A 13730-nucleotide genomic window follows, 5' to 3' on the forward strand; every position below is an offset into this window, starting at 1 on the left:
AGAGTTTCATACACTCCTGTGTACATGAACAGGAAGAATCCATTTGAAGGGGCATCAATTAATAACTCTGTTTAGCTGTATTTGCATGATGTATAGGAGGAGGTGATTGTAAACTTATGGCTATTATTTTAACAGAAGGAACTTCAGATCTGTGTGTGTGTGTGTGTGTGTGTGTGTGTGCGATCATTACTGCACTATAGAGAAGCTCTTCCATCTAGATGCAGACACATTGTAACTGTGTAACATTGTAACAATTGTAACCTTGGCATGTTTCAGCATTGCAAACCTTTCAACTAGGTGGGGTTCTTCTTCTTTCTCTCTCTCTCTCTCTCTCTCTCTCTCTCTCTCTCACACACACACATTCTTATTCATGAATATTCACCCAACTTCAATTGAAGCTCAGTGAATAACACACACACACACACACACACACACATATATATATATATATATATATATATATATATATATACACACACACACGCACACACGGCTGTGTGGGGAGAGACTTTGATGTTGTGATCTGAGGCGGAGATACAATCTATAAATATAGCAAGCTCCCTCTCTCTTTCTCTCTCTATCTCTCTCTCTCTTCCTCCCCCTCCTTCTGCATCTTATTCTTTGGTTGTCTCTCTGCTTTTCTGTCTCACTCTTGGTCTTTCTCTCCATAAGCCAAGTATTTCATTTTCTCAGCAGGACTGAGCTGGGTATCATTTTTATCTGCCTGCTAGTGCTTTTTACCCTGGGGAAATAGAGCATTGGGGAAAAATAATAACGTATACATACACGCGCTTGCGCGCGCACACACACACACGCGCATATATAGAGCATTATTCCTTCCTACTCTACCAGACTGTATTTCCCCAATACTCCACTCTACTGTGCTATACTCTTCAACTCCATCTTTCTCCTCTCTAAACTTAACCCCTTCTCACTCAAAAGTTCTCCATACTACTTCACTCAATTCCACTCTACTCATCCCTTCTCTACTTTATGCAAACCTGCTCCAATCCAATTGAACCTACTCTACTCTGCTTTTAATCATTCCATATTACTATATTGTTTTGCAGTCTGATCCACTCTCCACTGCACCAGGCTGTGCTCCAGTCCGACTTACTTTTTATTCAACTATGCAACACTATACTACTCCATTCTTCTCATCTCCCTCCTAGTCTACACCATACTTCCATTCTTCCCTACTCCATCTTACTCAATTTTGCACCAGCTGACATTTTTTCTTTCCCATTCACTAACTCACTCACTAACTCGCTCACTAACTCGCACACTCACTAACCTACACTCATTCTGTGTGTCTGTCTATCACTCTAATTGGAATCGTGTGGTGCCATGCTCAGTTTGATGACTGAGTGGGAGTGTGCGTCATGCAGCTTTGACAAGTGCTCTGCAGCACTTTGATAAAGACTCTCTGTCTAAACCTTCTTCCAATCAGCACCGCTCATCCCTGCTTACCCACTTGCCCGCCTCCTTAGGGAATTCTCTTCAGTGTGGGGTGTTAGTGGGGTCTTGTGTGCATGCCTGTGATGACTATTGCAGTCAAATCCCAGGCAGTGGTTTTTGAAGACTCAGAACAGACTGTAAAAATAGGGCTGCATGCAGAAGTGTGAGAGTCAAGCTCTTCCTTCTGCTCTGTCTTGCTCTTCCTGCACACACTCCACTTTCCAATTATAACGCCCTTCCACAGGGGGCCTGCTAGAATTTCTGTCAATACCAGTGCAGGTTAGGTTTCTCAATAACAAACTAAATTATTAATGGAATAGGGAGAGAGGTAAAGAGAGAGAGAGAGAGTGTGTGAGTGAACATGTGTAGTGTTTACTTTTATTCACAACTTGATGCATAAGATAGATGTGATATGGCTTAATGACATATTGAATAATACTGCAGCTTTGTCAGGGTTGGTTAGTTAAGACAGGCACATGAAAGAACTAAAAAAGACGTGGTGTGTGTGTGTTTTGAACTCTCTCCATTTAAATGATTTCTAAGGGGAATGAGCTTTGCTGTGTATGCAGACTATTGTTCTAGGAGAAGGGTGCTGCAGGGAAGGATGGGTCTTGCCTTTCTGATGTCTGGCAGTGGAATGACCTCACTGTGGTTTTGCTATTGATCGGTCCTACGGCTGTCTGCCGTCTGGCAGTAATCCCGCTCTTGTGTCTGGCCACAGTCTGGCCAACGGTGCCACTGGAAACTTCAAGAGGTGTAGAGAAAACAAACATCAGAGCTTTAAAGGGGAAAAAAAACTTAAAGGTATCGTTTGGTGTTGTCTGTGTATGTCTGTCTGAGTGTGTTTGTGTAGTGCAGCAGTTGATTCTGCTAGATAATTGTCTCACTTTCCACTCTTTGGATTCAAGCATACGCTGAATAAATAAATGTAAATGCAGCACCTGGCTGTACATGGAGTTTCTCTGTTCTCTAGTCTGCTACAGGGCTTTTCTCATACAGCAGGCCAAGTACTGTATTTGTGCCCAAGTGCTTCACTCTCCTTGACTATATCAAGAGCTCTTTTGAAAATTTCATTCCGTTAAAAAAAAGGCTTGTTGTGTCGAGAGAAAGTGTCAATAACAGTATTGTACGGAGTGGAACGCAAAGTAATGGTTCATTTAAACCCCTTTTCATGACAGCAAAGCTTTAATAGAATTCATATTGGCACTCCCGCATTTTACAGCTTCAACTTCACTCAAAAATTCCAGAAAAGACAACCTGCTTGAGGGGGCTCTAATGACTCTAGTGTGACCTTTCTCCTTCTCCTCGTCCTCCTCCTTGTCAGTTTGTCTAAACCCTGGTGCCAGTGGCAGATACTTTCTCTCCCTGTGGGTTTAGCCGACTGGCATCGATAGCGAGATGACTGACCTCGTCGCTGTATACCAGGCACACATTTGGAATGGCACTGAGACAGTCATTTGGAGCTCATGCCACTTCCCTGATAAAGAAGAGAGAGAGAGAGCACTGATGGTATTGACACCATCTATTTGCTCCTAATCCCAAATGAGGCCAAGGATGCTGTCTGTCTGTTAAATTGATTCTTTCTGCACATCTATTACAACAAGTAAACTTACTGTCAGTCACACAGCCTAAACATGCTATTGCAGTTTCCAAAGTCCTGCTTTTTTCAGCCATTATGTTTCCAGATATAAGAAAAACACACACACATCTCTCTTTTAATACATGGCAAACATTGTGCTCTGGTGTTCCATTTTAGGAAATAATATGATCTTGAATCTATAGAGTTTTTTTCCCCACAAGTAGTCCTTCCAAAGCAGTATGACAATTTATTTTGTCTAAGAATGCAGGCTCTGGGGTTGTAGATGTATGAGGTGTGTGTGCTTATGCATTGATTTGATTTGAACTGAAGTGGTGATTTCAAATGCTTTTAATTAGCAATACCCTCAAACTCTGTGTGACTGGGATGTTACACGCCTGTAATTTCACATTCTCTTTCACAGCTGTAGGGGTCGTTCGATGATAATTGCCCAACACTGCACGATCCCAGTTCCAATTTAGTCGTCCAGCAGCAGGGTGGACACCCACTGAAATCTAATTAGGAGGTTTTCTGACTGTCTTGGCTGCAAGACGGTTAATGAAATGGCTAAGCTCATTGAGCAGGTGTTGGCACCACGAGCATTAAGCATAGACCCAGGTTGCAGGGGGCAACCAGTTCGCCACAGCTTATCGTGACTCTTTCTGCCCTGAGCTGTTCTTGTTCTAGTGTTGAATTATGCTAAATGGAGCCTTTGGTCTAGAGTAAACAACAGCCACGTCTAAATTTGTGTCTGTGTTGTTGCATTTGGTTTCTTTTAATTTGATGATTCCTTAGAACCCATGTGATCGGTATCATGGGATTAGTCTCTGGCTGCACGCTTGCAAACTGACCCACCGTCAGCAGGTTGCAACCACAGACTTTGAGTAGACAATGCTGCCTTTGTAAAGCTGAATCACAGGCTACCTTTCCTGCCCCAGTTTTTCCTGGAGCTTCTTAACCGTCAGGATTAAGTACATAAAGACAATATATATACACTTGTTTGTTTCTCAGAAGCTGACTCTATTCTAAACTCGCTGACAATTTCTTTAATACACTTTACATGCTCAGTGAGGGAAATAAGTACGGCCTTGTTTTAAAGGCTTGCGCTTCATTTACACCTTGGTTTCTCGGCCCAGCTGTTCCTTGGGCTTGCTAATCAGCTTCAGCAAATCATAAAAAAAAAAATCCCAATCTGCCAGGCAGTCGTACCATGTGAGGATTTAACTGTGGCAATAAGATTTGATCGTTTGCAATGTTTACTCCCCCTAGGCAGAATTATTTGGATGCTAAGATGCACTATTCCTATTTGTTAGTTGAACAGTTTTTCTGATCTGTCCTTAAGACCTAAAAGCCTCTCAGGGGTGCTGGGAGTATTTGGGGGGTAATGTCTGAGAGCCACATGTGACAGTGCAGTCTTCCTGCACACAGTCTTGCTGTGGCCCAGTTAATTGACACAGCTACGAGCGAGTCCTTGCCGCAGTTGCTGGGGGGTAATGGGCCATGGAGAGCTCACGCACTAACGTGCCTAATCATGTTTGAAATGACAGAGGAGCCCTGGGATACACGCCTTCATTAAGTGTGATGATGATGTATACAAAGGGGGCAGAGAGATTTGAACTTATTCGGGCAAGGGTCTCAAAGCATGCGTTGAGGGACGCTCTGCTCCCAAACCAGAGATAATGGAAGAATCAAATCTTGAATTGTGCATAATAATCATCATATTTAAATTTGGCCCTTGTGGTTTTGGTCAGTGTAGCAAAGCCAGGGTCCTGTAACTTGATCTCTTTTATATGATCTCATTGTGTTGGATGTGCCATAAAACACATACATTTTCCATTTATCCAAGTAAAACTGCAAAACTGGGCAGAGAAGTGAAGTGCACCTAACAGCCTAAGTGCAGCCACAGGCCTCTGCACTTCCAAATGAATGTCACATAATCAATCCAGAACCTCCAGTGGCCCGCTATCCTCACACTCTAAACAGCTAATGCCCAGAAATCCTCTACTGCATGAGCTTTCCTTGTTCCCCTAACAACAGCTGTCAGCTTGTCAGTGCCTCATATTTGGTCAAACATTTTTTTTTTAAATCCCGAGTGATTACAGATTGGTGGGACTTCTCAAGGACATGGTATACAAGTCAAGCAACAGATTGTATTGAGGTTGCATATGGGATTTTTCTGTGTGTGGAGGGCGTCTGATAGTGATTACACTGTTGGGGTTCTTTTGGTTTTCTTGTTTTTCCCTTGCTGTTCTTTTTTTGACCTGCTTTTGGCCTTGTGGCCTCATGTCTTGGCCACATAGTGTCCCAAATCATCCCATAAAAAGTTTACATTTCTAACTCTGAATATTGCAGTTACAGGCAGCAACAAGAGACATTAATTAACATTGTATTACATACATTATATGCATATGTGAATATGTATGTATGTATGTATGTATATGTGTGCATGCGTGTGCGCGCGTGTGTGTGCGTGTGTGTATCTGTTTTCTTAAGATTTATGTTCTCTGTTTGTTGTTGCAATGTTGGATGGAGAACTAAGAATAAAAAAAATTTCACCAGATTACATCACATGCACATTATGTAATTTGTATGTGATAAACAGCTTTGACATTAGTCAGACTTTGAGTTTTTATAACAATTGTATAGATCTTTTGGCCAACTAAAAATGAAGCACAAAAATATTGTAAACATTACACACATTTCCTTGCTGAACATTACATTCCATATTTAGTCTCCTTTTCTCTTTATAATAACCTCCACTCTTCTAGGAATGCTTTTCACTTGATTTTGGAGCCAGAAGAGCAATAGTGTCAGGAAGTGATGCTTGAAAACATCTGGGGTCCAGTCAGTGTTCTAGTTCATTTTGATGTTCTGTGGGGGTTGAACTCTGGACTCTTTCCAGGCCACTTGAGTTTTTCTACTATACAGGGGCATGTCATTGCTAGAATGAGCTATTTGGTGGTCTTAGTTTTTGTAAAGGAAAACTTAAATGCTACAGCACACAGACATTCTACACAATTGTATGTTTACAAGTTTCTGTGGCAACAGTTTCAGAAAGACTTAAATGGTAATGGTAAAGTGTCCACAAACCTTTGGCAATATAATATATATATATTTTTTAAATACTATGAAGAAAACCCTATCTAAAGAATTCTGAAGTTGCACATCGCCTCGTACTGCATAAACCAACCTGTTCACCACATCGTCATGACTTTAGGAATGGAACTGAACTGGACCCGAATCCAAACGTTTGATTTCTCAGGACATGTGGAGTTATCTGGCTGACCTTATTAGGAATTGAACTGAGCCAAGCCAGGAGTTGTTCAGTTTGACTGCAGTGATGGAGACACAAGAGTGAGCAGCAAGGGGAAGTAATTAAGGCCAAATCCATTTAGGTCATTTAATTAACCAAGTGACAAGTCCACTAGCTTCTGTAGCCTATCAGTGCTAGAATCAGTCTTCAGTGCTGAGAGTGAGGGGCCCTTATTGGGTATCTATTAATGGCTGCATGAATGGTCTGCGGCAAAGACTAACGTTGCAGAGAAAATCAGGTAGTACTTGGAAATTTGACATTTGATCCAAAGGAAGTTGATGAGGGCATACTTCACACATTTCTTTCCCATATAAAGCCACAGTTGAACCAATATCTAGCATTTAGCTGAATCATGGATCCAAGATCTTCCAGAATATTGTTGATGACTATCAGTCTTTCTCTTTTGCGCTCTCTCTTTTTTACTGTCTCTCAGACTCTCGCTCATTCTCACACTCTTTTGATCACAAGATGTTATTGCAATGGAGCAGAACCAGTGTGTCTGTTGTGCTCTATAATAAATAATAAATAGCTCACAAAAAAAGCCATTATTGCAGTAGAGCATGTGGCAGTGCTGCATAATCGCTGTTTGTTTGTGTTCATGTGGACTGGTCCTCTGATCCTTACCGTTTTGTGCAACAGCTGTGTGTGTGTGTGTGTGTGTGTGTGTGTGTGTGTGTGTGTGTGTGTGTGTGTGTGTGTGTGTGTGTGTGTGTATGAGAAAATGAAAGGCCATGTATTTTGAACCATGTGTCAGTGCAGAGCCTGGAGCCCCGACTGTGAGTCTGATAAAGCAAGTGACAAGCAAATCCTTGACAAAGAGCATCTCAGCCTTTGCTTAGTTCTCTGTAGCCTTTCATTAGCCTTTAGCCGGTGCTGAAGCAGGGGGTCTGGTTTGTTTCATGGCTTGTGCAGAATATGCAAGTTCAGAAGTTACATACTGCATACTTTACATGCTTTATCAGATATTGATATACAAAGGTTGAAAAAAAGATTGTTTACTGATAAAAAAAAATAAAAATCAGGGAAAAATATATATTGTTCCTTTGTTTGTTTTATTAAAGTTAAACTAGGGTTAAACTAGGGTTTTTTATTTTATAATTAATAATATATATATAGTTAGGTTAATAAGGCCCAAGCATGCATAAGGACAGGTTCTGAAAGTTTCTACACATACATTTATTTTTTAATAGTGTCAAGATTTTAATTCACCTGAAAATAATCAAATATATGTGGTTCTGTGTGTGTATGTATAATATATATGTGTGTGTGTGTGTGTGTGTGTGTGTGTGTGTGTGTGTGTGTGTGTGTGTGTGTGTGTGTGTGTGTGTGTGTGTGTGTGTGTGTGTGTGCGCATGAGTTCTGCTAGAAGTAAGCCCTGTTTGTGTATTTCTCAGTATATGACCATGAAGGTTTTGGAATGTCTGTAGGCATGCATGTTTGTGAGCGTGTGTGTGCTGACTCACCCTGACATTGACTGTAATTCATGAAATAAACAGCTGAAGACACCCACATTTTCAATTTATAGCCATGCAATCATTGTTTGACCATGCTGCTAAATGCGTGCCTCACTGTGGAATGTGAATGAGGGTGGAATGTATGAATATTGATAACAGTGCATTATTGTGTTGACTGAGTCTATGATTCAATTTGAACTCTATAGGAGCGCTGGCAACTCAGCTCACCCCTTTTCCTATCTTCAACCTGTCATTAATATGTAAAGAGGAAAATATTTTTTTTTAAGACACTTTCAAGCAGGTTAGCTATATTTTGTTTACTGAGGAGAAGCTTCCCGCTGTCCGTCTGGCTGTCCAATTAGCCTGCAGAGTAAACAAGGCATAGCATTAGCATTTCAGCTTAATCTTCCTGTGACACAAACACTCAGCCACTCATAAATAATCCAACTGCAGGGAAACGCAGCTCAAATATACGCTCGAGCTCTGACAGCTGGGCCTTTTTTTTTTTATTATTATTATTACTTTAATCTTTTTTCACCCCTGGCTTTTTTTTTTTTTTTTTTTTTAATCGGTTCTGAAAATGAGATTTTGATGTGTCCCTTCTGGCCTTGTGTCAGATTTGGCAGAGACAGGCACTATCCCAGTAGTCTTTGTTGTTAATTGTGTTAAGTCACCTATGAAAGACTGAAGAGTTGAAGTCAATGAGCCAGGTGTCCCTTCGGTCAGTAGTCTCGCACCTTTTTTTTTTCTTTTTTTTCTCCGAGTTATCTCTTAGGGAGATCTCAAAGCTGTGGCTGATAAGATAATCTTAGCTATTTTCCTCTTGGGTCTAAGCCTCAGGATGAAACATTTCAGTGCACTGCTATGCATCTGTGAGGGCCTCTGGTTGCTCCGGAACCTCCACTTTACTCACAGTGACATTCTGAAAATGTCACCGATTCACAAACGGAGCGTTCCTTGAAAAAACACGGGTTTGTGTGGGAATGACTTTACTAAGCTTTTCTCAGAAAGTAATTAAATAGTTCATACAGCAGCAATAGCAAATTAGAAAACATACAAATAAAAAAAAAAAACACTGAATAAACACATTTGTCGCATTTATTTTAGTGTTAACATTTTACTGCATAGCAAGAGAAAACTAGCTCAGATTGCTTTCATAATCAAATGTACATACACCACAATTAAGAATTGACTTAAATGAAAGAATCAATTGCTATTCTATAATAAATACAAAAAAAATATTTACACTCTGAACAGTTTAACTCCTGAGTGTTTTGCCCGCTGAAAACAAAACTTTTAATTGAAAAGAACAGTGTAAGTCGCTTGATCAAAGCGTTCCTGAAACCTGTGTGGACTGTTAGAATATCATTATATATGTATTATATGTATCTGAGTCTTCAGTCTGCACGTTTAATGAGCAGAAAAACTCCTTCAATCTTTAATTCCCTGTAGTCAGCGGGTAATTAAACTTTATTTCACTGATGCTGGGACGACTTAAGATCATCTGCTGCACTGCTCTGAGAGTGTCAAATTGTCATGCTGTTGCACCTACTGTAATCTACTTAATATACGAAACAAAAGCCATGCATGGCATACGCCTACTTCACACGCGTTATATACATTGCAATATATAATATGTGTGAAGAAGTAGGCGTATGCGATGGATGACTTCTGTGTTTTGCTATAAAAAAAAAAGTGGGTGACTCTCTAATCTCCTTGCTGTCCTGCAGTGTGTTCTGTATAGAAACACTGTCTAGCACAGTGTTTCAGTCTTTTTTTTATCTCTTGTTGTCTGTTTTTCTCTCAGGTGGAAAGAAGTACACTGCGGGTCATGCTGTGGGTCTGAGTGCTGTAGCTGGTGCTGAAATGCGGTTGGTTTTGGGGTTGCGGCCCCTCCTGGCCCTGACCTTTATCCTTACTGGCCTGTTACTGCTGTCCAATGTTGTCACACCCTTTCCCCAGGACCTGGAGCCAATCAGCATAGTCGGGAGTGAATGTAAGTATTGAACACTTGACTGTTTGGATTTTCTGCATTTTGTTCCGTAAACACTGTTGTATAATTTAATTGTCGTTTTTAGATGTAGGCAGTTTTCTTCATATTTATGCAGGTCAGTTGGAGTTAGAGATATTAGATATCAGATTGGATAAAACATACACCTTTGTCAGCGTTTAACTTTTTCTTTTAGGTTTTTAATCTTTACTCTTTGCAAGGCATGTTTTATTTACTATTTTCTCTTCTATTTTCTTGTCAAAAGTAGCAAAAACAAGATGAATGGAATCTTGTCCGGTATTTCATACACCGGAGGATATGTGAAACGTTTTCAAACACTTAAAAGTGGTCAGCTTGCCAAGCAATCTGCACTTGGCAGGTAGGAGCACTGTTCCCACGCCAAACGTATAAATAACCAGGAACTCTAGTTATAGTTGCAGTCAGAGCATACATATCAACTTATCAGTTATTTAAATGAGGAAAGAGCGCTTGTATTTGGAATAGTTGACATCGACCACTGTGATTGTGTAAGATAATGGAATTTTGATAGCGGTTAGCTGTCAGGAGCAATAGAGCTAATTCAAGCGTGACAGAATTTATATTTGGGATGAGGACAATACAAAAATCAAAGGTCTGTGTAGGGAGTGTCTACACTAAGCAATTAATTTTAAGCTAGAAAAGACTGGGAAGTCCACAGTTTCTGGAATTTACGGATTATGCATGACAAGTACACACACCTTGCCACTACTGCATTTATAAGACATACAGAAGCACCGGGACACTGGCAATGGTAGCTGGGGTTACTAAAACTCTTAAAGGAGACCAGACATGTAATGAGGCCCATTTATCAGCTCTTGCACCTGTGTGTGTGCATGCGTGTGTGTGTGCTTGTGTGCGTGCGTGCGTGTGTGTGTGTGTGTGTGTGTGTGTGTGTGTGTGTGTGTGTGTGTGTGTGCTGCAGGCTTACAGGGGTAGCCATTACTTATACTAATTCCCTGACCTGTACAGGGAGCCTGCTACAAGTGTGCACTAATTAAAAGCTGCAGTTTACACCTTTTGGGGATGTAGAGACACCTCTGGTGGACGAATATTACTGCACATATATTGGACACATCTTCTGTTTAGTCTGATTTTTTGTGAGGTTTGATGCTAGCTAACTTTTATTACACAGCCACTTGCCCGCATGTCAAAAAGGAGAAGGTGACAAAGCAGGTCTGTAGACAATAAGGCAGCGTAACCCTGAATAAAAATTGGCTTTACCCTGATGAAAACTTTACTAAGACCTTGATTAAGAGTGAAGATTTCAAGAATGTGTATTTTTTTATTTATTTTTTAATGCAGCAATTACAAGGAATCAGCAACAAGACTGCTTTAAATCAGAGTGACTTTTTAAATAAAATACCTTAAAAACCTCATCATATAATCGATGACCAAGCATAATGTTATTTATTGAAACACAGATAGACATGGCTTTATGCAAATATTAGCTACTCCATGATGAACACCGAGCAATCTAGCACAAAACTCAATGATATTTAAGATTATTGTTGGATTCCTGATAGTTAAAAAAAAAAAAATTTATTTATATGCTGTAGTAGAATTATCTTTTTCATCTTCAAAATGTACTGTTCACACCATCGATGGTAATGGTTATAGTTATTCACTCATTTTAGGTAACAGGCCATATAACAATTAGTCCAAGGTCTTGTGGGTGGGACCAGATGTTCGTTTGGTAGACAGTACAGTATCAACAACTTTTAAATGTTACGTTATTGTCTTTTGACCTAAAGGTTCACTCTAGACACACAAACCAATTTATTAGCTCAGTCTGTGATTTTAAATGTATTTGAGGGCCTTTATGGAACCAAAATCAAGCTACAGACTACGTTTATTATCCCTGCACTGAATAAAAGAGTTGGTCTAATGTTAGCTATGAGAGTGTTAAGTCAGTCTGAAAACTCCACCACCTTAAGACTTGTTTGCATAGCAGCACAAAAAAGGCATTTATCTTAAGGATGGGTCGTTCAACCAACCTTCAAGTAAATGCTGATTGGTCGAGGCATTAAGGTTTGTCCTGTCACGACTAGATGTAATAACCTGTTGCAGGTTTTATCCAGAAAGTAATAGTAGTAGTGCTGGAAATACACTGAAATTGCTGGAATTAAATTGATTAATGCTTTAAAAAAAATATCAATTTAGTTTTATATGATGCTGTTAAATTCTTAATGTGGTGTATATAATAAAATGTTGAGGGTCATGTAATTTATTTGCAAAAAACTGACTGTGAATTGGCAATATTTGTGGCTGTGGTTTTAATGTTTGGGGGCTTCGCTTTTTCTTTGATAAGACTTGCAGTAAAGAGACGTAATGTACCTGTTGCACGCCATACCAAACAGAATTTATATAAATTCTGAACATTCGATTCTGTGATTGCTAGAATTGTGGATAAAAATGCTAATTAAATTGGGGCTTCAGCACATGAACTGCTTAATACCGACGAGCAAAATGCTCTCGGGGGGAAAAAACGCTTTTGTGTGAATTAACTTTAAATTTTAAATTTGATCACGTAAGATTTCTGTATTTCCCCCCCCCAACGCACCTTTGAAAACAAAATTACACCAATGCTAAGTTCTATTTGTTATTCCTACAGTGAAACATGGATCTCGCTGCAGTTTTTCAGCTTCTACGCCTTACATTCATTGTAAATTCTGGTTGGGGATATATGTTCTGTAGTGTACACGCTCAGGTTATATGTGCATGTGAAGGCAGACATACTCCGTATGTTGCCGAAAAAAAACTGCTGCTAAAGGTACTGCAATTTTTGCATATAATCTTTTTTTATTATTATTATGTGGACAATGCATTTGCACTTTACATTAAATCTATGAATTTGTCAGCAGTGCACTGTAATTCAGTGTGCTGTTTTTATTGTACTGTGTTTTTACTTCTGCTTAGTTTTTAGTTATTTCTGTGTTATCTTGTGTTTTATGAAACACCTTGGTCCCAAAGGAACACTGTTTTGTATCAATGTGTACTGTAACAACTGTTTAGGGTCTAAAATGACATTAAATGACTTGAGGTGGCTTGACTATTTCAGCTGCACAGGTGTAAGCCGCACCTTAATGACTACAAGAAGGTGGTGTAACTAAACAAGCGAGAGAAACTAGACTGCATTATGCAAATAGCTGTGCTTCTAAACTAATAATCAAACCTGTTTGTGAAGTAACTGACTGTAAACCAGATATAGCATAACTGACTGTTACATACACTATATGGATAACAGCTTGCGGACACCAGACCATACGCTTTGTACTGTACGTACTCTTTGAACATCCCATTCCACATTTGCTTTTATAATAATATATAATATTCTGGGAAGATGCCACCAGGTGTGGAGTGTGGTTGTGGAGATGTGTGCTTATTCACCTTTTGGGTAACATTAGTAAAGTCAGCTCTAATACATCCCAAAAGTGTTTAATAGGGTTGAGGTCAGAGCGGGCCACTCAAGATCTTTCACTCCAGCCCATGATAACCTTATGTTCATGTAGCTACGTTTGTGTACAAAGGGCATTGCCATGATGGAGAAGGTTGGTGTCTCCTAGTCCAAGTGAAGAGAAACTTTTTTTTACAATTTATACCATTGTGTGCCTCTGACTGGCAGAAAAAGGCAGGTGTCACCGAAAGTTTTCTCAGAAGTAGTGTAGCAAACTTAAGCAACACAAACTGCATAGATAAACGTTGTGTAGCCAGTTGGCTTGGGATAATTTTTAGACTAATTATAGAACAACTGTAGAATATTGTATTAGTTTAACAAGAAAACTGCCAACCCAGCATCACGTCTGAATCATTTATAGTTGCAGAGCTGTTACCATCTCTTATCCTCAATATATCAATATATCTTACCTCTCGCCCTTTCTATAATCCTCGGCTATGGTAATG

General features: G+C 39.7%; 1 protein-coding gene across 7 annotated transcripts in view; it reads left to right on the top strand.

The window, feature by feature from the left end:
• Positions 1-13730, top strand: part of sema6e (sema domain, transmembrane domain (TM), and cytoplasmic domain, (semaphorin) 6E) — a 124012-nt gene that overhangs the window by 69576 nt on the left and 40706 nt on the right. For all 7 annotated transcript variants that reach the window (XM_046846362.1, XM_046846367.1, XM_046846363.1 and 4 more), the window contains one exon: positions 9609-9797. In XM_046846362.1, coding sequence (XP_046702318.1) covers positions 9668-9797 — 130 coding nt within the window. In that variant the 5' untranslated portion in view covers positions 9609-9667. The remainder of the gene's footprint in view (positions 1-9608; positions 9798-13730) is intronic.

This window comes from Silurus meridionalis, chromosome 4, assembly GCF_014805685.1.
Source record: "Silurus meridionalis isolate SWU-2019-XX chromosome 4, ASM1480568v1, whole genome shotgun sequence".
NCBI lineage: Eukaryota > Metazoa > Chordata > Actinopteri > Siluriformes > Siluridae > Silurus > Silurus meridionalis.